The 20,241-nt window shown below is 37.3% G+C and overlaps 1 protein-coding gene across 1 annotated transcript in view; it reads right to left on the reverse strand.

Annotated features, from left to right (window-relative positions):
- The window catches only part of LOC124254225 (RIMS-binding protein 2-like), a 171,066-nt gene that overhangs the window by 10,793 nt on the left and 140,032 nt on the right, over window positions 1-20,241 (reverse strand). Inside the window, exons 13-26 of the mRNA XM_046688114.1 lie at window positions 19,148-19,188; window positions 17,746-17,928; window positions 16,382-16,457; window positions 15,065-15,202; window positions 13,809-13,892; window positions 12,005-12,198; window positions 11,061-11,139; window positions 8,021-8,182; window positions 7,637-7,768; window positions 5,584-5,760; window positions 4,874-5,076; window positions 3,095-3,202; window positions 2,156-2,329; window positions 1,128-1,272 (exon numbers count right to left, since the gene is read on the reverse strand). Coding sequence (XP_046544070.1) covers window positions 1,128-1,272; window positions 2,156-2,329; window positions 3,095-3,202; window positions 4,874-5,076; window positions 5,584-5,760; window positions 7,637-7,768; window positions 8,021-8,182; window positions 11,061-11,139; window positions 12,005-12,198; window positions 13,809-13,892; window positions 15,065-15,202; window positions 16,382-16,457; window positions 17,746-17,928; window positions 19,148-19,188 — 1,896 coding nt within the window. The remainder of the gene's footprint in view (window positions 1-1,127; window positions 1,273-2,155; window positions 2,330-3,094; window positions 3,203-4,873; window positions 5,077-5,583; window positions 5,761-7,636; window positions 7,769-8,020; window positions 8,183-11,060; window positions 11,140-12,004; window positions 12,199-13,808; window positions 13,893-15,064; window positions 15,203-16,381; window positions 16,458-17,745; window positions 17,929-19,147; window positions 19,189-20,241) is intronic.

The raw sequence follows: 20,241 nt of genomic DNA on the forward strand, positions 1-20,241 counted from the left end.
AATACAGTATGTGATGATTCATATTCCTGGCAATACAGTATGTGATGATTCATATTCCTGGCAATACAGTATGTGATGATTCATATTCCTGGCAATAAAGTATGTGATGATTCATATTCCTGGCAATAAAGTATGTGATGATTCATATTCCTGGCAATAAGTATGTGATGATTCATATTCCTGGCAATAAAGTATGTGATGATTCATATTCCTGGCAATGATGATTCATATCCTGCAATAAAATATTCATATTCCTGACAATAAAATATGTGATGATTCATATTCCTGGCAATAAGTATGTGATGATTCATATTCCTGCAATAAATATGTGATGACAATATTCATATTCCTGGCAATAAAGTATGTGATGATTCATATTCTGGCAATAAAATATGTGATGATTCATATTCCTGCAATACAGTATGTGATGATTCATATTCCTGCATTGTGATGACAGTATGTGATGATTCATATTCCTGGCAATAAAGTATGTGATGATTCATATTCCTGGCAATACAGTATGTGATGATTCATATTCCTGGCAATACAGTATGTGATGATTCATATTCCTGGCATATTCCTGGCAACAGTATGTGATGATTCATATTCCTGGCAATAAAATATGTGATGATTCATATTCCTGGCAATAAAATATGTGATGATTCATATTCCTGGCAATAAAATATGTGATGATTCATATTTGGCATATTGATGATTCATATTTCTGGCTATAAAATATGTGCATATTCCGATGATTCGCAATACAGTATGTGATGATTCATATTCCTGGGAATAAAGTATGTGATGATCTGCAAATGTGATGTTCCTGGCAGTAAATTATAGCTGGTTTCTTCCCTTTTATTAATGATGATGATCTAAGTGGTAAAATTGCTCATTGCAAGTTGGCCCTCTTTAGTACTATAGTCTATTTGGGTTCAAATAAGAACGACAAATGATTTAGGATAAGTGCACAAAATATAAATAAGACACATGGTCCTGAAACCTCTGACCCAACAGATACCACAAAATCTGTCATTACCAAAGGTGGACATATTCCTGACAAATATTTCATTACCTATTTTCCCAGGTAAGTATTTCAGGATGTATAAATGTGACTTTATGATTACCTATAGCCGGTATTTTCCGCTGTGCGGGCAACACTTTATCGCTCCCAGGGGGATCCTCCCTCTGAAACGAGGGATCACTGTTTGGCGATGATCCAACAATTCCAACCTTCCTTGGTGCTGGCTTCGGAGATTTTCTCTCGTCCACCTAAAGTTATTTACATTCAAAGAAATGATTAATTATTCTTACAACATATAAAAGTCACATGACATCTTTCGTCGTCCCTGGAACACATGTACATTTACTATGCTAAAAAAAATCAATATTTTGTGTAGAATGATCTGACAGTGGACTTGAAAGTATTTTTTTCTAACTATTATTTAAAGAAAAAACACTTTCAAATTTTGTCATTTCAGAGAGCTTTGGTTAGAATTTGAAAAAATTGGATTTTGATAATTTCCCTAAAAATCCAATGTTAGAAAAGCAAGCCAATGTAATTGTTATAGTGATTATTAAAGCTCTTCTTTGATATTTTATTTGCAAAGTTCATATTTTTTAGCAGATATCTGATTAATTGTGGGGACTGTGTCAAAAGATCTTCAATTATTTCCTCTTTTTCAGAGTGATTTTGGTCATAATCTTATTTTTTAAATATATAACCAAAATGAAAGTTCAAAAGTGAAACATTAAAAAAAGCTTTGAAATTTCATGTCCAAAGTCAAATTTGAAAATCCCCTTGAAAAAGTAGAAAAGAATCAAGGTCTTTTGAGATAACATGGTTCTGTGCTAAGGGTTGTAGTATTGTTAATACTGGTATTATGATAATGATTAACATAATATTTCTGATGTACAATGAATGATAGGCATAGTAACTATAGTTTAGAGTACTAATATTTTCTAAAAAATTAAAACTATACTGGAAAAGATTCAAAACTAAACACTTCAAGAAATCAAACATTTGCATAAAAAAACATAGTTTTGCTGACAATTTGAAATCAGGCATGCAAAAAGTGATGAGACAAGGGAGATAATTATTGACGACTCTTAATTCAACCTGAAGATCCCACTTCGCAATCAACTGAAGTCTAACCTGATTGGTTGCTTGAGCATAGGGAGCAACCAATGAGAGGGAATGTCCTGAGACATCTGCGTTCTGATTGGTCTCCTCTGCACCAATCAAATCCTCTTCCACTTCAGGAATATCAGAGAGCTCAGAGCTGCTACTTTCAATGTACGGGTCCGCGTAATTTGAATTTTCTGGACTCTGCGTTAATAAAATTTATTGAATACATAAATCAATAAAAACAATAAAAATATAATTGTGAAGCCAAAACAACCAGACCATGCACAAACGAATTGATCTCAGCATGCGAATGTAAAAAACAAACTTCCATGCTGGCAAATAAAAATTAAGGTCATGCATAAAAAATATATAAGAAATAAAATAAGGAAATTTCAAAGAAAACTATATAGAGAATTGTTAGTATAGGTAAAGAATGTGGGATTAAGAGTTACAAGTTGGGTTAACACTAAAATTATGTATACTTGACTTACAGAGGGTTAATTCTGGCTCTAACTAGACAAGGATTACGGAGAGGAAAGACCGAGGCACTTGATTGGGACCTTTGATGGACATGGACATTGACAAGGACAATATGTAGCCATTCCGACATTAGACGGAGAGAGAGCGCTATCCGAATTCACACCATATGACATGTTACAGGGGTTCGTGCTTGATTATTATCGCGTGGTTACCATGACAACAAGGCATCCATCACCCATGATTTTACTGCACTTCCACCATCTGCACTTGATTCAGTTTCCATGACAACAATATACAATTGTTAGATCACACTTAATTGAATTACCTTTGTTTTTCACAGATTTGAGTTAAGAAGAAATCATTTAGTCATTTAAATTCAAATTATTTGTGACGCATGCACTGATGAAATTTTGAAAGTTTCCACATCGGAAGCAGAGAATGTATACTTGTTTCTGATTGGTCAGAATGCTCTCCCACGTAACCCACCATTGACAGCTGCTCGCCAGCTTCCTGCGCTTCCCGAAACGCAGCCTCAATCTCCTCATCAGTATCATTCCCAGCATTCTCACTATTTCCTGTTGGGGACTTGGAGCTCTTCAGAAAAGGAGAACGTGCGGATATAGATTAAAAGAACCCCAAACCATCAGTATCTACTGTGCTAGGCCAAGGGTATATCAAAAACATAGAAACAGATGGACGGGTATTTTTTATATGGAAATGATTCCTTATCTAATCCATTAAAATGTCTATAAAAATCAACAGAAATATATAACCTACTTGATGGAATTTCAGACAGATTAATTTATGGAAATGGTTGAAAGATCCCATTTTATCTGTTCATATTGTTTTTTTAAATTCTCAATATGAAATCTGGAGATGAAAACTATTTTTTCCTTAATGTATTATTATTTTTTCATTTAATTAAACAATGCAATTTTCTATTGGATATATTTAAAAATAAACAATAATTATCTAAAACAAAAAGAATTACTATTCTTTAAATGTGAAATAATTAATAGATTACGGCATGAAAATACAACTAAGATGATATAAATGTTTGACTTCATAAACTTAAACTTCCTTGGCCTAGCACTCTAATATGGGTATAATAATATGGGTTAAATCCTGAAAAAAAGCATTTTGTAAATTGAATAATTTAATTAAAAAGGGTGAAATATAAATATAATATTTTTGAAAGTTGGGCATGAACCAACACTGAAAGAATATGATCCAAACTTAAGGGTCAAATAATCTTCAAGTTTGGGGCAGGAATACAAAGATGATTCAAATATTTTAAAAAATATCAAATAATATATCACAACTCAGCCCACAAATAAATGCGTCAACACAAACAATTAATTTTTTGGCCTGAGACTAATCAACCAGACCATTAAATACATGTATTATTATTTGAAGTACACATGGAATTTGATTTCCATCATCTCCCATTTACGCATGCCTAAAATAGATTTTGATACTATTTCCCCGATCCTCTGAGTTGTGATTCGAAGTAGACACACTTACATGAAACCTTCTGTGATATGGGGTCATTTTTCTACGCTGTTAACAAAATTGATAGATAACTTTTACTTGTGATATTCAAAGATTATCCTTGCATTTAAAAAAAGAACATGCTTGAAGAATTCAAAGATTTCTAACAGTAAAAAACCATTTTACCGCAAAACCTCTAAAAGTGCAAATTCATTCAACTACCTAATGTGTGTATTGTGCACAATCCCACAAGGCAATATCATTTTCTTCGGAGGTGTATGAGTTTTATGAGAAAACAATTCATATCTCTAGGTCTGAAACTGCTCATATTCCTCCGCATTCAAATTCATTGATTCTTGTTTCCCTTCATAATTAACCAAAATTAATTGATTTTGATTTAACTTTTAAGATAAATTTCCAACATATTTAATTAAATATTCTAAAAATTATGATTATTATTCTGGGCTTTAATTTTTTAACATTTCAATTTTTTTAAGTTGGTTGGACTAAACAGGCTTTGAGGCATTTTTAAACACAAGATGTAAATCATTGTTCTAAAAAATTCATGCATTCCATAACCTGAAAACATATTTCATAATTCAGGATTGTTAAACTCCAAACAAATTCCACAGGACCTTGTTAAACTTACGAATAAAAGTGGTAGTCGAACCCAGGTCTGCAGCGTGACAAGCGGACGCTTTAACCATTAGGCTACCCCACCGCCCCTGATGACCTGACATAGACGTCAGTTGCATGCTTCTCCTAAAAGCTTACCCTGTGCGTATGGGATGACCTTGACATCACTTCACTGGCGACATTTTTGGCAGCCCTCGCGGTGACTTCTTTGATTAAATTATGAGGAAGGCGAACAACACTGGAATCTGCAGACTCTTTCCGATCAACGGTCAAAGTTCGGACTGTCAGCTGTTTTGGTATAAAGCCCTTGAAATCTTCAGCACCAAGCACAATGTGGTCATCTGGAAGTGATAAACAGATCTTGAACAACAGACCTTGAACAACAGACCCATGAGGTCTTAGACCTTTACAACTTTGGTGAAACACTGGACACATGATCAGGTTTTGTTTGTTTGTTTATTCAGCTCATGAGCAAGCAATTGGTGATTGGATATAAGGTGCTATACAAAAACACTTATTATTAATTGTTTTATTGTTTAACACTGCACTCAGCAATATTCCAGCTGTATGGCGACTGTCTGTATATAATTGAGACTGGACCAAACAATCCAGTGATCAAAATCATAAGCATTGATCTATACAATTGGGATAATTGATGACATGTTAACAACGATCAGCATTCAGTACTTTCAAATCCAGCCTAACCACCTGATCCCGTCTTCCTAGCTTCTAACTACAAGCATGGGTTACTGAAGACGAACTCTAACCCAGATCTTTACGGGTTAAACCATGTAAGGGCCGAGCATGGTCTACAACAAAGCACACCATAACGGAATCCCACAACTCACTTGTTGGTCCCTTGGCTTCCTTAGCCTTGTGACCATCGGCATACACAACGTATCCCATGACAACAGCACCGTTAGAGAAGCCGGAAGTGTTGATGGTAACCGGCAGCCATGTTAGGAGCAGGGTGCCTTCCTGGGGACCTGCCTCCACTTGAACATTGAGGGGTGGGTCCGGAAGCCCTGGGGGTAAGACGTGCAGACATTAGGAGGGTGAGGTTATGTATACTTCCATTGTGTTACCCACACACAACATGAAACACTGTACGATGTCAGTATTTAAGTTTGCATTGACATAGACAAAACAAGGGCAATGAAAAAACACATTCATAAAGTCTTAAAACCAAATGCAAGTGATTGATGACGGTTTGACTCCACTTTTAGCAATATTCCAACAGCAAAGATGGCCTTCAGACAAAGTACCCAGGTCGGGAATCAAACCCGAGTCAGAGGCATGACAAGCAAACACTTTAACCACAAGGCTAACCTTCCACCATTGTTGGGCCTCAAGTGTAACAATGCATTGAAACTGCATTCTCAGCTTCCTGAGAAACATACCCAAGTTTGAAAGTTTTGCATAGACAGTTGCTGTTGAAAAGATACATGAAAGGGAGATAACTAAAAGGAAGAGTCATCAAGGTAGGTAACTCTTCTGTGACATATTTGCTTCTACAATATGCTCATAACTGACTTTTCGAGTTTGTTTTATTACAGTACAACCAGAAATTATTGAGAATTTAAAGATTGTAATTTTTTATATTTTTTTCACTCAGTACTCACGTATTAAATGTGAATATAAGCAGAACATAACTCCAGATTAAAAGACAGGTGAACAGTTAGTATTTTGTCAAGTCACCATGGGCAGCAATGCAGGCTTCAATGCGGCAGGGCATACTACTGATCAAAGAAGTTAGAAAGTCGTGGTCCATGCTGTCCCAATATCGGACCACGTCTTCTTTCATTTCAGCAATATTTGTCAGATTTTTCTTATTGACACTTTCCTTCATAAGTCCCCAAACATTTTCTATTGGATTTAGGTCAGGGCTATAGCTTGGCCAATCTAATAATGTCATATTTTGGGTCCGAAATGGCCTGTGAATGCTTTGAACGATGTTTTGGGTCGTTGTCCTGCTGGAAAATCCAATAATTTCCATAGAACACGTGAGCAGATGGAAGTAAATGTCCCTCGAGAATATCTGTGTACCGCTCACTGTTCATATTCCCTTCAAATACACAGAGGCGTTGCCCCCACACGCTAAATTTCGGACTGTACTTTGGGCTGATACAAAGGTTTTTAAGTTTGTTTGGTCCAGAATTTCAGTGTATTATGAAACAGCCACACAAAACTTTCATCTGAGAAAATCACATTGTCCCAGTTAAAATTTCTATGCTGTAAGCACCAGTTCAACCTTCGCTCCTTTTGTTCAGGTTTCATGATCGGTGATGGAATTCCTCGACTTTTCTGCCAACCCATTGCATGCAGCTCAGTTCTAATTGTCTCCTTACAAACAGCCACAGTTCCTCTATCAATCATATCCAGCCTTAAGTTTTCTAAACTCCTTCGTTTGTTTTTAGAAACAAGAATACCAAGCTGCCTCCTGTCACCGACAATCAATTTTCTGGGCCTACCTGCGCCTCCCTGGTGCTCCATGCCATATCCATTTGCAATATTTTTCAAAACACGATAAACAGTGGACAAAGGGATGCCTGTTCTACTTGAAATCACTTTAGCTGATCTGATTTCCCTGTTATAATACTTTAAAATCAACTTCCTCTTCTCTAAATCATCCATACTGAGGATCACTGAAAACGTCGTCTGCTAGCAAGTAAACAAAGGGGGATTACTCTTCACAAACAAATGAAAAAGGATTAACGGAGTTGTCTCTCTTGAATGAAACCAAGCACTTGATAGCTAGTCAAGGTTGTTTATACTAGAAATCCAATTAAACATATACCTAAAATTCTCAATAATTTCTGGTCATACTATAATACTGAAACACATCAAAGTGGGGCACAGAAGGAATTGATTAATTATAGATCATGTGCACTCGTAGCTCACCTCCAGCAACTGTTTTGAACTCAATGCTGGCAGATAGCATCTCTTTCCTCTTTTGATTCTTCTCATCCTCGTATGTGGCCGTCAGACTCTTGGCTTGTACCGTCACCTTGTGTACTGCATTAGGGGCCAGCCCTGGAGGAGGAATAAACACATTACTGCCCGAGCTAACCCTATATCATCAAACAGTCCATAATGTCCCGTCCTTGCAGGCGGCCATCTTGTTTCAGATCAATGGATAAATACTATCTGCTACATATACACTATTCAGGCATACATACTAGTGGTGGTCCAATTAATTGAAATAATAATAATGGTCGTTGGTATTGAACCAATCATCAATTATGAGATTTCAAACAATTCCCAACACTATTCAGGCATACATACCTGTAAGAGTGTGTCTGCAAACACTGGGTTTGACGACGCGGACTTCCTTCCCATTCACAGCTATGGAATGCTGGTAGTTGCTGTTGCCAGGCAACCAGGAAACGGTTGCAGAGTTGGCAGTGATGTCAAACACTTTCAACTCAGAGGGTGTTGGGGTGGCATCTACAAGAAACATGGCTGACTTAGTAATCAATATTTATTTGTATAATAAACTAAAGGAGATTAAAGTAGAAGTCTTCCCTGATGACCTTGTGGACACTGTCAGGTCCTGACAATCACGTACCACATACACTTAACATCATCGAAATGTACTAAATGTATATAACTTCACCAAAATGTAATAAACATCACCTGAAATTTAGTTAACATCACCATACTAAATGTATATAACTTCACCAAAATGTAATAAACATCACCAAAATGTTCTTATTTTCACCAAAGTATACTTAACATGAATGTACTCAACTTTACTGAATCTCTGTGAATGCTATCACTTTACTCTACAGCATGGAGACCCGTGAAGATCCGGGGTAGAATAGGTCTTCAGCAACGCATGCTTGTCATAAAAGGCGACTATGCTTGTCGTAAAAGGCGACTAACGGGATCGGGTGGTCAGGATCGCTGACTTGGTTGACACATGTCATCGGTTCCCAATTGCGCAGATCGATGCTCATGATGTTGATCACTGGATTGTCTGGTCCAGACTTGATTATTTACAGACCGCCGCCATATAGCTGGAATATTGCTGAGTGCGGCGTAAAACTAAACTCACTCACTACAGCATGGACAATGCATGTTCCAAACAAATGCTGAACATCAACAGCATGTTTTGAAGATCAAGAAGTTGTTTTATGTAAATAGTATCCTGTTACCTTTGCCAACTAGGACTGTACAATGTGCGTCTGCTGACTGGCCTTTGTTAGACACACATCGCACCGAGATCCGATGAATCTGGAAACAAAACCACTATCGTTAATGCTGATTCAAGGCTCTTTCAGTGGCATTAGAACAGCCATACCGCTATATCAACGCTGCTGTACTCCTCATTACTAACAGCAGGTATACTCTACAACAGGGATAGGTCACTCCCTTGCTTTCTTTACCATTTGTACTAATTAACGGTGCCTCGGCCATGCTCCAACGCACACAGTGACTTGTTTCGCTCCCAAGCGCAACTTCGACCGCGCTTTTAACAGTACTTCAGCCAGTGTATTGTATAGGTCGGAATTTTACAATGAATGAATGAATTAATTAAGAGCAAGAATTTTATGTGAATGAATGAAAGAAATTAAGAAAAAGAACAAAAGAAAAAGAACATATGTGAATGAATGAAAGAATAAATGATACACCACGGCCATCCCTCCCCAAACATGTTAAAGAACGCGAAAACTATCGGTAGAACACATGTTAACATCAGCTGTCCTTTTATAAAAATCTACTTGAGACATTTTTTTACATTAGTAACTAATTCAGATATCTTATTGCATGTGTGGAATGACATGGGCATTAACAGAATGTTAACTGACACTGTCACAGACCCCTCAAGAACAGAAAGTTTAGAACTATCACAAAGCTTGTAAACACCTTTCCAGTTTTGTCAAATACTAAGATCAACAAGAAAGAAAGAAGTTTTAGAACTATAACACTCAAGCATCACAAGCACCAATGGCGATCAGAACAGATCGGCAATAGGTCATATTTTTCACACACCTCAAATACACACTACTAACAAAAAAAGAAATAAAACTATCACTATTACTTGCAAAAACTTTCACCTGATGGTATATTCCCTCATAAAAAATTAAAGGTATATGTGAAAGATGTTTTAGAACAATAACTAGAAACACTCAAACAACTCTGTAGTATTTCAATGGCAGATCGGGCGATATGTCATATTTTCACACACCTCAAATACACACTAACATTTTTTTTAAATTATAAAACTATTACTATTACTTGCAAACACCTTTAACCTGATGGTATATTCCCTCATAAAAATTGAAGGTGTATGTGAAAGATGTTTTGAACACTAACTAGAAACACTCAAACAATGCCCTGTAGTATTTCAATGGCAGATCGGGCGATATGTCATATTTCTTAGACACCTCAAATACACACTAACAATTTTTTTAAATTATAAACTATCACTATTACTTGCAAACACCTTTCACCTGATGGTATATTCCCTCATAAAAATTGAAGGTGTATGTGAAAGATGTTTTTGAACACTAACTAGAAACACTCAAACAACGCCCTGTAGTATTTCAATGGCAGATCGGCGATATGTCATATTTTCACACACCCTCAAATACACCCTAACAAATTTTTTTAGTTATAAAAATATCACTATTACTTGCAAACACCTTTTAACAAAAGGTATATTTCCCCTCTAAAACTTAAACGAATATGTGAAAGAAGTTTTTAGCGATATAAGTTAGTCTTTCTTCGCTGTGTACTGAGAATTGAAGCCAGTGAGCTACAACATGCCCACTTGAAACTTTACTACAAAGCTACTGTACTTATACTGACACTAATAACAAGTATTTGACTTAAAATGAAGTGACAGAATAGGTAACTTATCTTCTACATGTAGGTTTTCAGTTGTCACAACACTCAGCGTATGTAATCAGCTGTTGAAAATAAACCGGCTCAATCTTTAAAACTACGCTGCCGCCATATTGGCTGCACTGGTCACTTGACGAAATGAGGCATAGCTTAGAGCTTCTCGAGGAGTGACCACTCCCTTTATAGAGTCTCCCCTGCTAACAGGTCCTGGAGGTCAGGATCGCTGACTTGGTTGACACATGTCATCAGTTCCCAATTGCGCAGATCGATGCTCATGATGTTGATCACTGGATTGTCTGGTCCAGACTTGATTATTTACAGACCGCCGCCATATAGCTGGAATATTGCTGAGTGCGGCGTAAAACTAAACTCACTCACTACAGCATGGACAATGCATGTTCCAAACAAATGCTGAACATCAACAGCATGTTTTGAAGATCAAGAAGTTGTTTTATGTAAATAGTATCCTGTTTACCTTTGCCAACTAGGACTGTACAATGTGCGTCTGCTGACTGGCCTTTGTTAGACACACATCGCACCGAGATCCGATGAATCTGGAAACAAAACCACTATCGTTATGCTGATTCTAAGGCTGTTTCAGTGGCATTAGAACAGCCATACCGCGTTATCAACGCAGCTGTACTCTCATTACTAACAGGTCCTGGAGGTCAGGCTCGCTGACTTGGTTGACACATGTTATCGTATCCCAATTGTGTGGATTGCTCATGCTGCTGATCACTGGATTGTCTGGTCCAGATTCGATAATTTACAGACTGCCGCCATATAGCTGGAATAATGCTGAGTGCGGGTAAAACAACAAACCAAACCAAAAATTAGGCATACTATTATAGCAAATGTTGTGGAGTCATTACAACAGCAATATTGTCATTAAAACCATAGCTGTTGCGTACTCATCACATACACATGTCATCAAACATCTATATTTACAAACCGCCTCCGTGGTGTAGTGGTTAGACCGTCTGCCCGGAGAGTGGAAGGTCATGGGTTCGATCCCCAACCGCGTCATACCAAAAGACGTTAAAATATGGTACTTGTTGGTCCCTGCCTGGTGCTCAGCATTAATGGGTACAACAAGGACTGGTCGGCTAGTAGTCAGTATAATGTGTCTGAGTGGGGTATTCATGCTTCACTACCTCATGGTATCTGAGTGAGCTAGCACTATAAAACCTAGCTGGGCTAGTACAAGCCACTAATACACACGTATGCACATCGTCATATGAGCTATATATTCTAAAGTACGACATTAAAAAATCTCAATTTCACCTTAATTCTATACTTACAGAAATCACAGTTGACATGATCAACCTGTCATATATGACAGTCAGAGCAATTTCCATCCAAATTCAGAAATGTAAACAAGACAAACTTTGAATGAACAACACAAGCACTAAATCTTACATCTCTTGAATCAACACCTTCCACTAGCGCCTTTGTTCTCTCGCTGACTCTCACTGATGTTTTGAATTCTTTGTCAATGAAGATATGATATGATGAGACCTCCAGGCCAGACGTATGCTCCGGTGGTTTCCAGCTCAGCAGGACACTACTGCTCAGTTGACGATCAATGGACAGGTTCCGTGGAAATGGAATCACTAAAATATAAAACAACTGACTATTATATAGGGATTTACATGGAGTCCTGTATTTGAGGGTCCCTGGGACTCATACTCTTAATTTTCAGGGGTCCTGGACAACAAAATGGGGGTTCCAGACACTTGATTATTATTATTAATACAGTTATTGTATTGTGTGTATCATGATCATCACATTGTTACAGTAATTAAATTGCAAATAATACCATAACCCAGCTAGTAGCAACCTCTGTGATAACTTATTGTTACTTGATAGGAATTTTTACAAAAAGTATTTAGACTTTTTCTGAGTCCCTGTGGATGTGCTAATATATTTTGTTGCGTCCATTGTCATTTTTTATGCATATAGGATGCAGGAATTCGTGTCCTGAAATCCCTGATTATAGAACAGTACATTAGGTGTGGCTATGTTATCAGGTGGCAAAAGTATGCAAATAATTCTCATAAATTATCCTCATAGTTGTTTTACAATACTTAGGAAATATTCCTTCCCTCTAATCACACGAACGACTGTAAAACAACTCAAACAAATAAAACTAATTAAGAATATTGAATAAAAACGCAAGCCATGATTAAAAAATTAACAATGTCTGTGTGACACAACCTCATTACAGCCCAAACAAGCAATGCTGTGTGAAAATGTCCAAAAACCTAGAATTCAACGATATAAAATATTTTTCTTGGATGAGTTAGGTTATTTAAAATAACAGCAAGTCTGTGACGACTGACGTATTTTTAGTAATGATGCATCAGTATGTTTACGGTCCCTACCCAAATCGCATTTAACCCCAGCTTCGGCATCAGGTATCTCTAAAACTTCTGCCTTTTTAACTAGGGAACTCGTCAGGTTTCAGCAACACAAACGCTGAGCCTGCTCATGAGCCATGATGCTCTCAGTCAAGTCCGCTTTTCATCTCAGAAAAAAAGCAATGAGTGAGTGAGTTTAGTTTTACGCCACACTCAGCAATATTCCAGCTATATGGTGGCGATCTGTAAATAATCGAGTCTGGACCAGACAATCCAGTGATCAACAGCATGAGCATCGATCTGCACAATTGGGAACCGTTGACATGTGTCAACCAAGTCAGCGAGATGGCCACACGATCCCGCTAGTCGCCTCTTGACAAGCACACAAGCAATGGCTCAGGGGTTAAAGCGTTTACCCGTCACACCTGGGTTTGATTCCCCACATGGGTAAAAACTAAAATGTGTGAAGTCCATTTCTGGTTTTCCTCGGTGTGATATTGCTGGAATATTGCTAAAAGCAGAGTAAAATCCAACTCACTCACTCACTCTAGTAGCTCAGTATAATCATGTATATTCTCAGACAAGTCTGATTCTGCGACCGATGAAGATCCATGTTAGAATTGGTCTTCAGTAACCCATGCTTGTCAATTGAGGTGACTAATGGGATCGGGTGGTCAGACTCACTGATTTGGTTGACACATGTCATCATATCCCAACTGCACTGACTGATGCTCATATCTTTGATCACTGGATTGTCTGGTCCTGACTCAATTATTTACAGACTGCCTACATATAGCTGCTCAATTATTTAGTGCGGCATTATGTACACACAAGACAACTCATTCTGCCACATCAACGCCCACCTTTGTTACCTGGATTACTTGATTCGTCTACTTGGTCCATACTTCTGAGATCACCATGGGCATCAAGGCGACGTCGCCCATCTTCTGGGTGGAAATTAGCACATGCTCAACAAAATTCACAGATGTAGCAAAAACAAATACGTACATAAACAATCTATTTTTTTATATCTTTTAGCAAGATCCAAAATTAAATTCATATGCTGAAAAATATTTGTAGAATTACATTTTATTATAAATGAGAAGATAATTGTTTCATATAAAATATTCAAAATTAAATAATTCATTTTCTTTTGATATCATTTCCAAATGCAGTCCAACAAACAAAATAATAGATTTTAATATCTCTGGAAATTTTGAACAACAGAAATCATTATTCTGTATTTGTCAATATGAAAAATCACTCTTATAACTATATTTTTCTGAACTACAAAAATTAGGAATATTTATAGATACTTTATAAACGTCAAACAAGAAACCAATGTATGTAACAAGAAAAAAATAAAGTATAACGATTCCCAAGTCCGCATGGATGTTTGCTTTAGGTACTGAAAACCACACCCTTTTTAAAAGCATGAAATTAAAGCTTACTGTCAATGCAGGCATAAAAAATATAATTTAATCATATAACGTTTTTGTGTAAAATATCTAAAATCTAAATCTCTACTCTAGGTCTCCTGATAGACCATGTGATCTAATCTTGAAAGTTCAAAGCACATGCAAAAGCTTGCACCTATCATAATTGAAAATACATTCATAAAAAAATCAGACATCCTCCGTGCCTCATAATTTTTCACAAAATACTCAACCCCAAAAGAAATGCACCTTACTTCATAACCCCAAAGGACAAATTGTTGTTATTATGTAAACAGCATTTCACAAATTTCAACAAGATGTGTATTATTCGAGATATCTTCCATCCACATATATTTTGCCCAAACGGTTGAAAAGACTATTGAAACTAAAAATGAACTACCGGTATATTTCCTTTCCACTCCATTCTTTACAAGCAGTATGTTTTCAAAATAGTATAGTTGCATTTCTTTTGCAGGTCAGTATATGACCAGTCTCATCAACAGTCAAATTTGTTTTATTCATCATATGTAGCATATAATCGCATGATTACATCTTTTCCTGATTTGTAATCACGTGATCATATTTTTCCTGATTTGTAATCGCGTGATCATATTTTTCCTGATTTGTAATCGCATGATCATATTTTTCCTGATTCGTTAGCTGATCATGTTTGGGACTAGTACCTGTAAGATCAGAACGTAGCTTATCAATCTCATCGCTACTGTTAAACTCTAACTCCTGGTGAATATTGGAGGCGTTACTATCATCAGTGGGGTGACCAGCTACAGCCATTGCAGCATGGAAGTCCGACAGATCTTCTTCTGTGAGACAAAATAAATCATGCAACAACGAAGCTCATATGAAGCTGGAACGAATTCAGAGCTATCAAATGTCATAAACTGCCTATTACTATCAAATGTCATAAACTGCCTATTGCTATCAAATGTCATAAACTGCCTACTGCTATCAAATCTCAAAACTGCCAATAGCATTTGCAAGCTAAAAAATTTACTCAACATTTGCAAAGGATCACATCTTTGACTCAGGACTCTGTTGGTCCTTAGCAAAAACTGAGTGGTATAACTTCCACAGTTGATTTACGATATGTCGAGGTGAAAAAGATAGGTGGGAGAGAGGAAAGTAGGTTGGTAATGGGATGGAGATAAAAATTCCAAATTCCATAAAAAATGTATAGAATATGAAGAAATTGTATTTATAAAAATAACATCAATAAAATCCTGTTAAGATTTTTTAATGAAGTAATATTGTACATATTTTCAAAAGCTGTCTATCAAAATATACCCAAAATTACTTAAACTGGAAGAATTAAAACAGCTAGAGGTGTGACGATACAGAAATTTCACAATACAATACGTATCACGATATCATGGAACGATACGATTTCGATGTGATGCATATCATGATATGCTATCTTTGGTTATTTTCTTTAAAAAGTGTATTTTGATAACAAGAAACAGTGTAAATTTTGACATAACTGTCAATTTCTGGTGAAAATTCACAATTTTAAGGTCAACGATACATATCACGATACGGAAAAAAGCATCGATATATTTATTGTCAGAAAAAGTATCACGATTATCGATACTACGATATATCGTCACAGCTCTAAAAACAGCCCTATCTGTTTTTAAATAACAAATTATCAAAATGCATTTCTGATAGGTTGACAGAATATGACATGTGTTTATTCTAAAGTGTAATTTTCCCCTATTCCACCTATTCAGTACTTATGTATTTGAGAACAAAGCTACTATGCATGCATAAATAGTTCCTATATTCATAAAGATTACTACTTGAGATATTCAACATTCACAATCCCTCTACATTGAAACATAAGCAGGCATTGCTATGTGGATGAATATTGTACCTGATGCCATAACCAGTAACGAAATGAAGCTCTAAGCCCTACACTATTATGTCTAGAAATGAGGATTGATATCAAAAAGTGTGAAAGCAGTAAAAACACGTTTCCGTCCTACCTGCCACCTTCTCGATGAAGTTTGAGGGAACTAGTCCCCGTCGTCCATCGACTAGCTCACCCTCAAAAAACCCATCCTGGAAGAGAAAAAGGATTGTTAACTTGTATCCAAAAACAAGAATTGCAACTTAAATCACATGATCATATGATAACAATATTATGGATCTATTTGCAAATTATCAAATAAAGTACTACACAGAAGAAAGGTTCTCTTCCATGTTTCTGCTATGCACAAACCTTGTACAAAAAGCACTGTACATTAATAATAATAATAATAAGTTATCTTCTATATCGCACAGTCTCCAAACACCAAGTGATTGCTCATGGCGCTTAACCAGAATCTGATTATTATTACCCCGGATAACACAAGCTGCCTGTTAGGCGCTAGAAGGTTATAATCACATGACTTTATCCAACTGGGTACCCATTTTCTGCTGGGTGAACAGAGGCAAGTTTTGAACAAACTCACTTGCCTAAGGTGAGACCACATGTATCACATGTGCTTTGTTGTGTGGCAGGACTTAAGTCCTAGAAAATCTCAAGAGTCAAGCTGCCAAACACGGTCACCCATCCAAGAACTGTCTTACAGGAACTGTACATCACACACCTCATCCTGAGGTCACGACACACCTCATCCTACAGGCTTAGCTTCAACTGATTCTACAGGACCTGTACATCACACACCTCATCCTACAGGACCTGTACATCACACACCTCATCCTACAGGACCTGTACATCACACACCTCATCCTACAGGACCTGTACATCACACACCTTGTCCTACAGGACCTGTACATCACACACCTCATCCTACAGGACCTGTACATCACACACCTTGTCCTACAGGACCTGTACATCACAATCCTACCTGTGTCCTACAGGACCTGTACATCACACACCTCATCCTACAGGACCTGAACATCACACACCTCATCCTACAGGACCTGTGTACATCACACACCTCATCCTACAGGACACCTCATCCTACAGGACCTGTACATCACACACCTCATCCTACAGGACCTGTACATCACACACCTCATCCTACAGGACCTGTACATCACACACCTTGTCCTACAGGACCTGTACATCACACACCTCATCCTACAGGACCTGTACATCACACACCTCATCCTACAGGACCTGTACATCACACATCTCACCATCACACACCTCATCCTACAGGACCTGTACATCACACACCTCATCACACACCTCATCCTACAGGACCTGTACATCACACATCTCATCCTACAGGACCTGTACATCACACACCTCATCCTACAGGACCTGTACATCACACACCTCATCCTACAGGACCTGTACATCACACACCTCATCCTACAGGACCTGTACATCACTCACCTCATCCATCTCCCCCAGCACCAGGACGTAGTCTCCAGCGTTGAGTGGTAGCTCCGCATCAGGATTGTCATTGGGTGAGTGTTCATATGGCCGATAGGAATATTTAGCACAGTAGACTTGAATAGGGCCTTTCCTCGCCAGTGAGGACATGCGACTTTCACTAAGAGCAATTTCATTTTGATTCTGGGGAAAACAGGAATGTTTATGAGTCAGATACAATCATTTTACAATTGCTCTTATCATGAAACACTCTAAAGATATTGTACTTATATATGGTACATGTATTCATGACAGCCTGGCGACATGCATCAACCAAGTCAAACAGCCCGATCACCTGACCCTGTTATGACAAGCATGGGTTACTGAATACCCTATTCTAAATCAGGGTTTATTTATTTACTTTTGCCTAGTAAGGCTGAGTATGATGTTTTACTTTTCCTTAATAAAACCTGATGAACTGGATTGCTGCTCACTGTTTCCCTCATGCTTTACTTTATCAAATAATACCTCGGAGTTCTGTTTTATCCCTAATACAACTTTCTATCATTTTACACCTGTAAAGATCTGGTTAGAATTGTTTTTCAGTAACCCAAGCTTGTCGTCAAAGGAAACTTATGGCATAGGTTGGTCAGTCTCGCTGACTTGGTTGACACATGTCATCATATCCCAATTGCATTGACCGATGCTTATGACATTGATCACTGGATTGTCTGGTCCTCACTTGCTTTTCACAGACAAATGTCATATTGCCGGAATATTGGTGAGTTAAACAACAAACCACAACTACTATCATTTCACATTAAGGTTCCTCATATAAAGCTTCTGTCATCTTTTTCTGAATGTATGAGTAACCCTTATCTTCTACAGTTTTGTAATTCCCTTTTTGTTTTCAGAATATTTGGCCATTTAATTATTTGGCAGACAGGGCCCCGTATCTCAAAGCTCTCGTAAGCCTAAGATCTTGTACCTTTTCTCGTAGCATTTGTACCTCCTTTGTTACAGTATAGGAGATTTGAATGCTACAAGAAAAGTTACGAGATCTTAGGCTTACGAGAGCTTTGTGAAACGACTGACTGACTGACTGAGTTTAGTTTTACGCCGCTTTTAGCAATATTCCAGCAATATCACGGCGGGGGACACCAGAAATTGGCTTCACACATTGTGCCCATGTGGGGAATCGAACCCGGATCTTCGGCGTGAACGAGCCAACGCTTTAACCACTAGACTACCCGCCTCGCCCCCTTTGTGAAACGAGGCCCAGATGCATAAATACATCATAAACAGGTATGCAAACAAATGAATTGGTACAAAAAGAAAAACGAAAAACCAAGACAACAATTCTTTAAAGACATGAAAATGAATTGATAAAATAACACATGAAACATGAGGTATACAAACTGACCTTTGAACCCCGGTTGCTTTCCATTCCCGAATCTTCTTTTTCTGGAATGTAACAACAATATTTCAACATTCTGAGATTTTTAGTAAAAAACTTCTCTTCAGGAAAATAGTATTATTTGCATCACCATGACATCAACATCGTCACTATGGAGCATCACTGTTGCCGTGTATACAACCTCCTGGAATTTGCATAGTTCAATCTGGAGCACATTTTAAAATTAGCAGTGGTCATGCCTCCCTTCAAATAACCGTTCAGTTTCTTGCAAAACGTCCACATCAGTTGACAAAACTATTTACGTATCCATGAACACACTCCAGAATACTTATGTCTATTTCTCTCTGAAACCTGAAATGTTTATCATCTTGACACGTCAATATCGCAAAGTGACATATCTCGCACTTTAGTTCACACCATTCCCGTGTTGATCAGAACCGTTGTCTTCTTAGATCTTCATACAAAAAGTCATTTCAGACACAGAATAATCCAATAAGAACAAGAATTTGACACTTTTCCATCAAATTTCCTTATTTTGACAGCTATTGGCTCCAAACAGTATCCAAATAAAATTTGTTCGTAGACTGTCAGAGCACATAGCTGTATAATGGCAATCATTAGATTTGGCATTTAGTGTTGGTAGTCTCCAGCTAAATAGGTGCAATTTACATATATGTCTGTCAATCTACAATTAACTCAATATGTTCTGAGGGTAACATGGTGATATTTCCCCTATGGTTTAAATGAATCATTAATGATGACGACTTCCTCACAACTAGCAACATAAGCATGAACTATACATATTTCCTATTTTGTCTTACTCCGAAAATGCCCAAACTGAAATTCAAACCAACACATTGAAATCGATTATCAAGTGTGTTGTCTCAACAAACAAGAAAGAATATGACATATATATATAAACGAACAGAGACTTCACAACACTTGTAAGCAGACAATATTTGTTAGAGCTGTGTGTTGAGGCAACAAATTGCATTAAGAAAAACATATTACGCACTTGAAACATTTAGAAACATGCACGAAATTGCATGTCAATCAACTGTCAGCAACATCAGCAAAATGGACAAGCAATAACTAGATGT

This window comes from Haliotis rubra, unplaced genomic scaffold (assembly GCF_003918875.1).
Source record: "Haliotis rubra isolate DU_JTF1 unplaced genomic scaffold, ASM391887v1 Scf569, whole genome shotgun sequence".
In the NCBI taxonomy this organism is placed as follows: Eukaryota; Metazoa; Mollusca; class Gastropoda; order Lepetellida; family Haliotidae; genus Haliotis; species Haliotis rubra.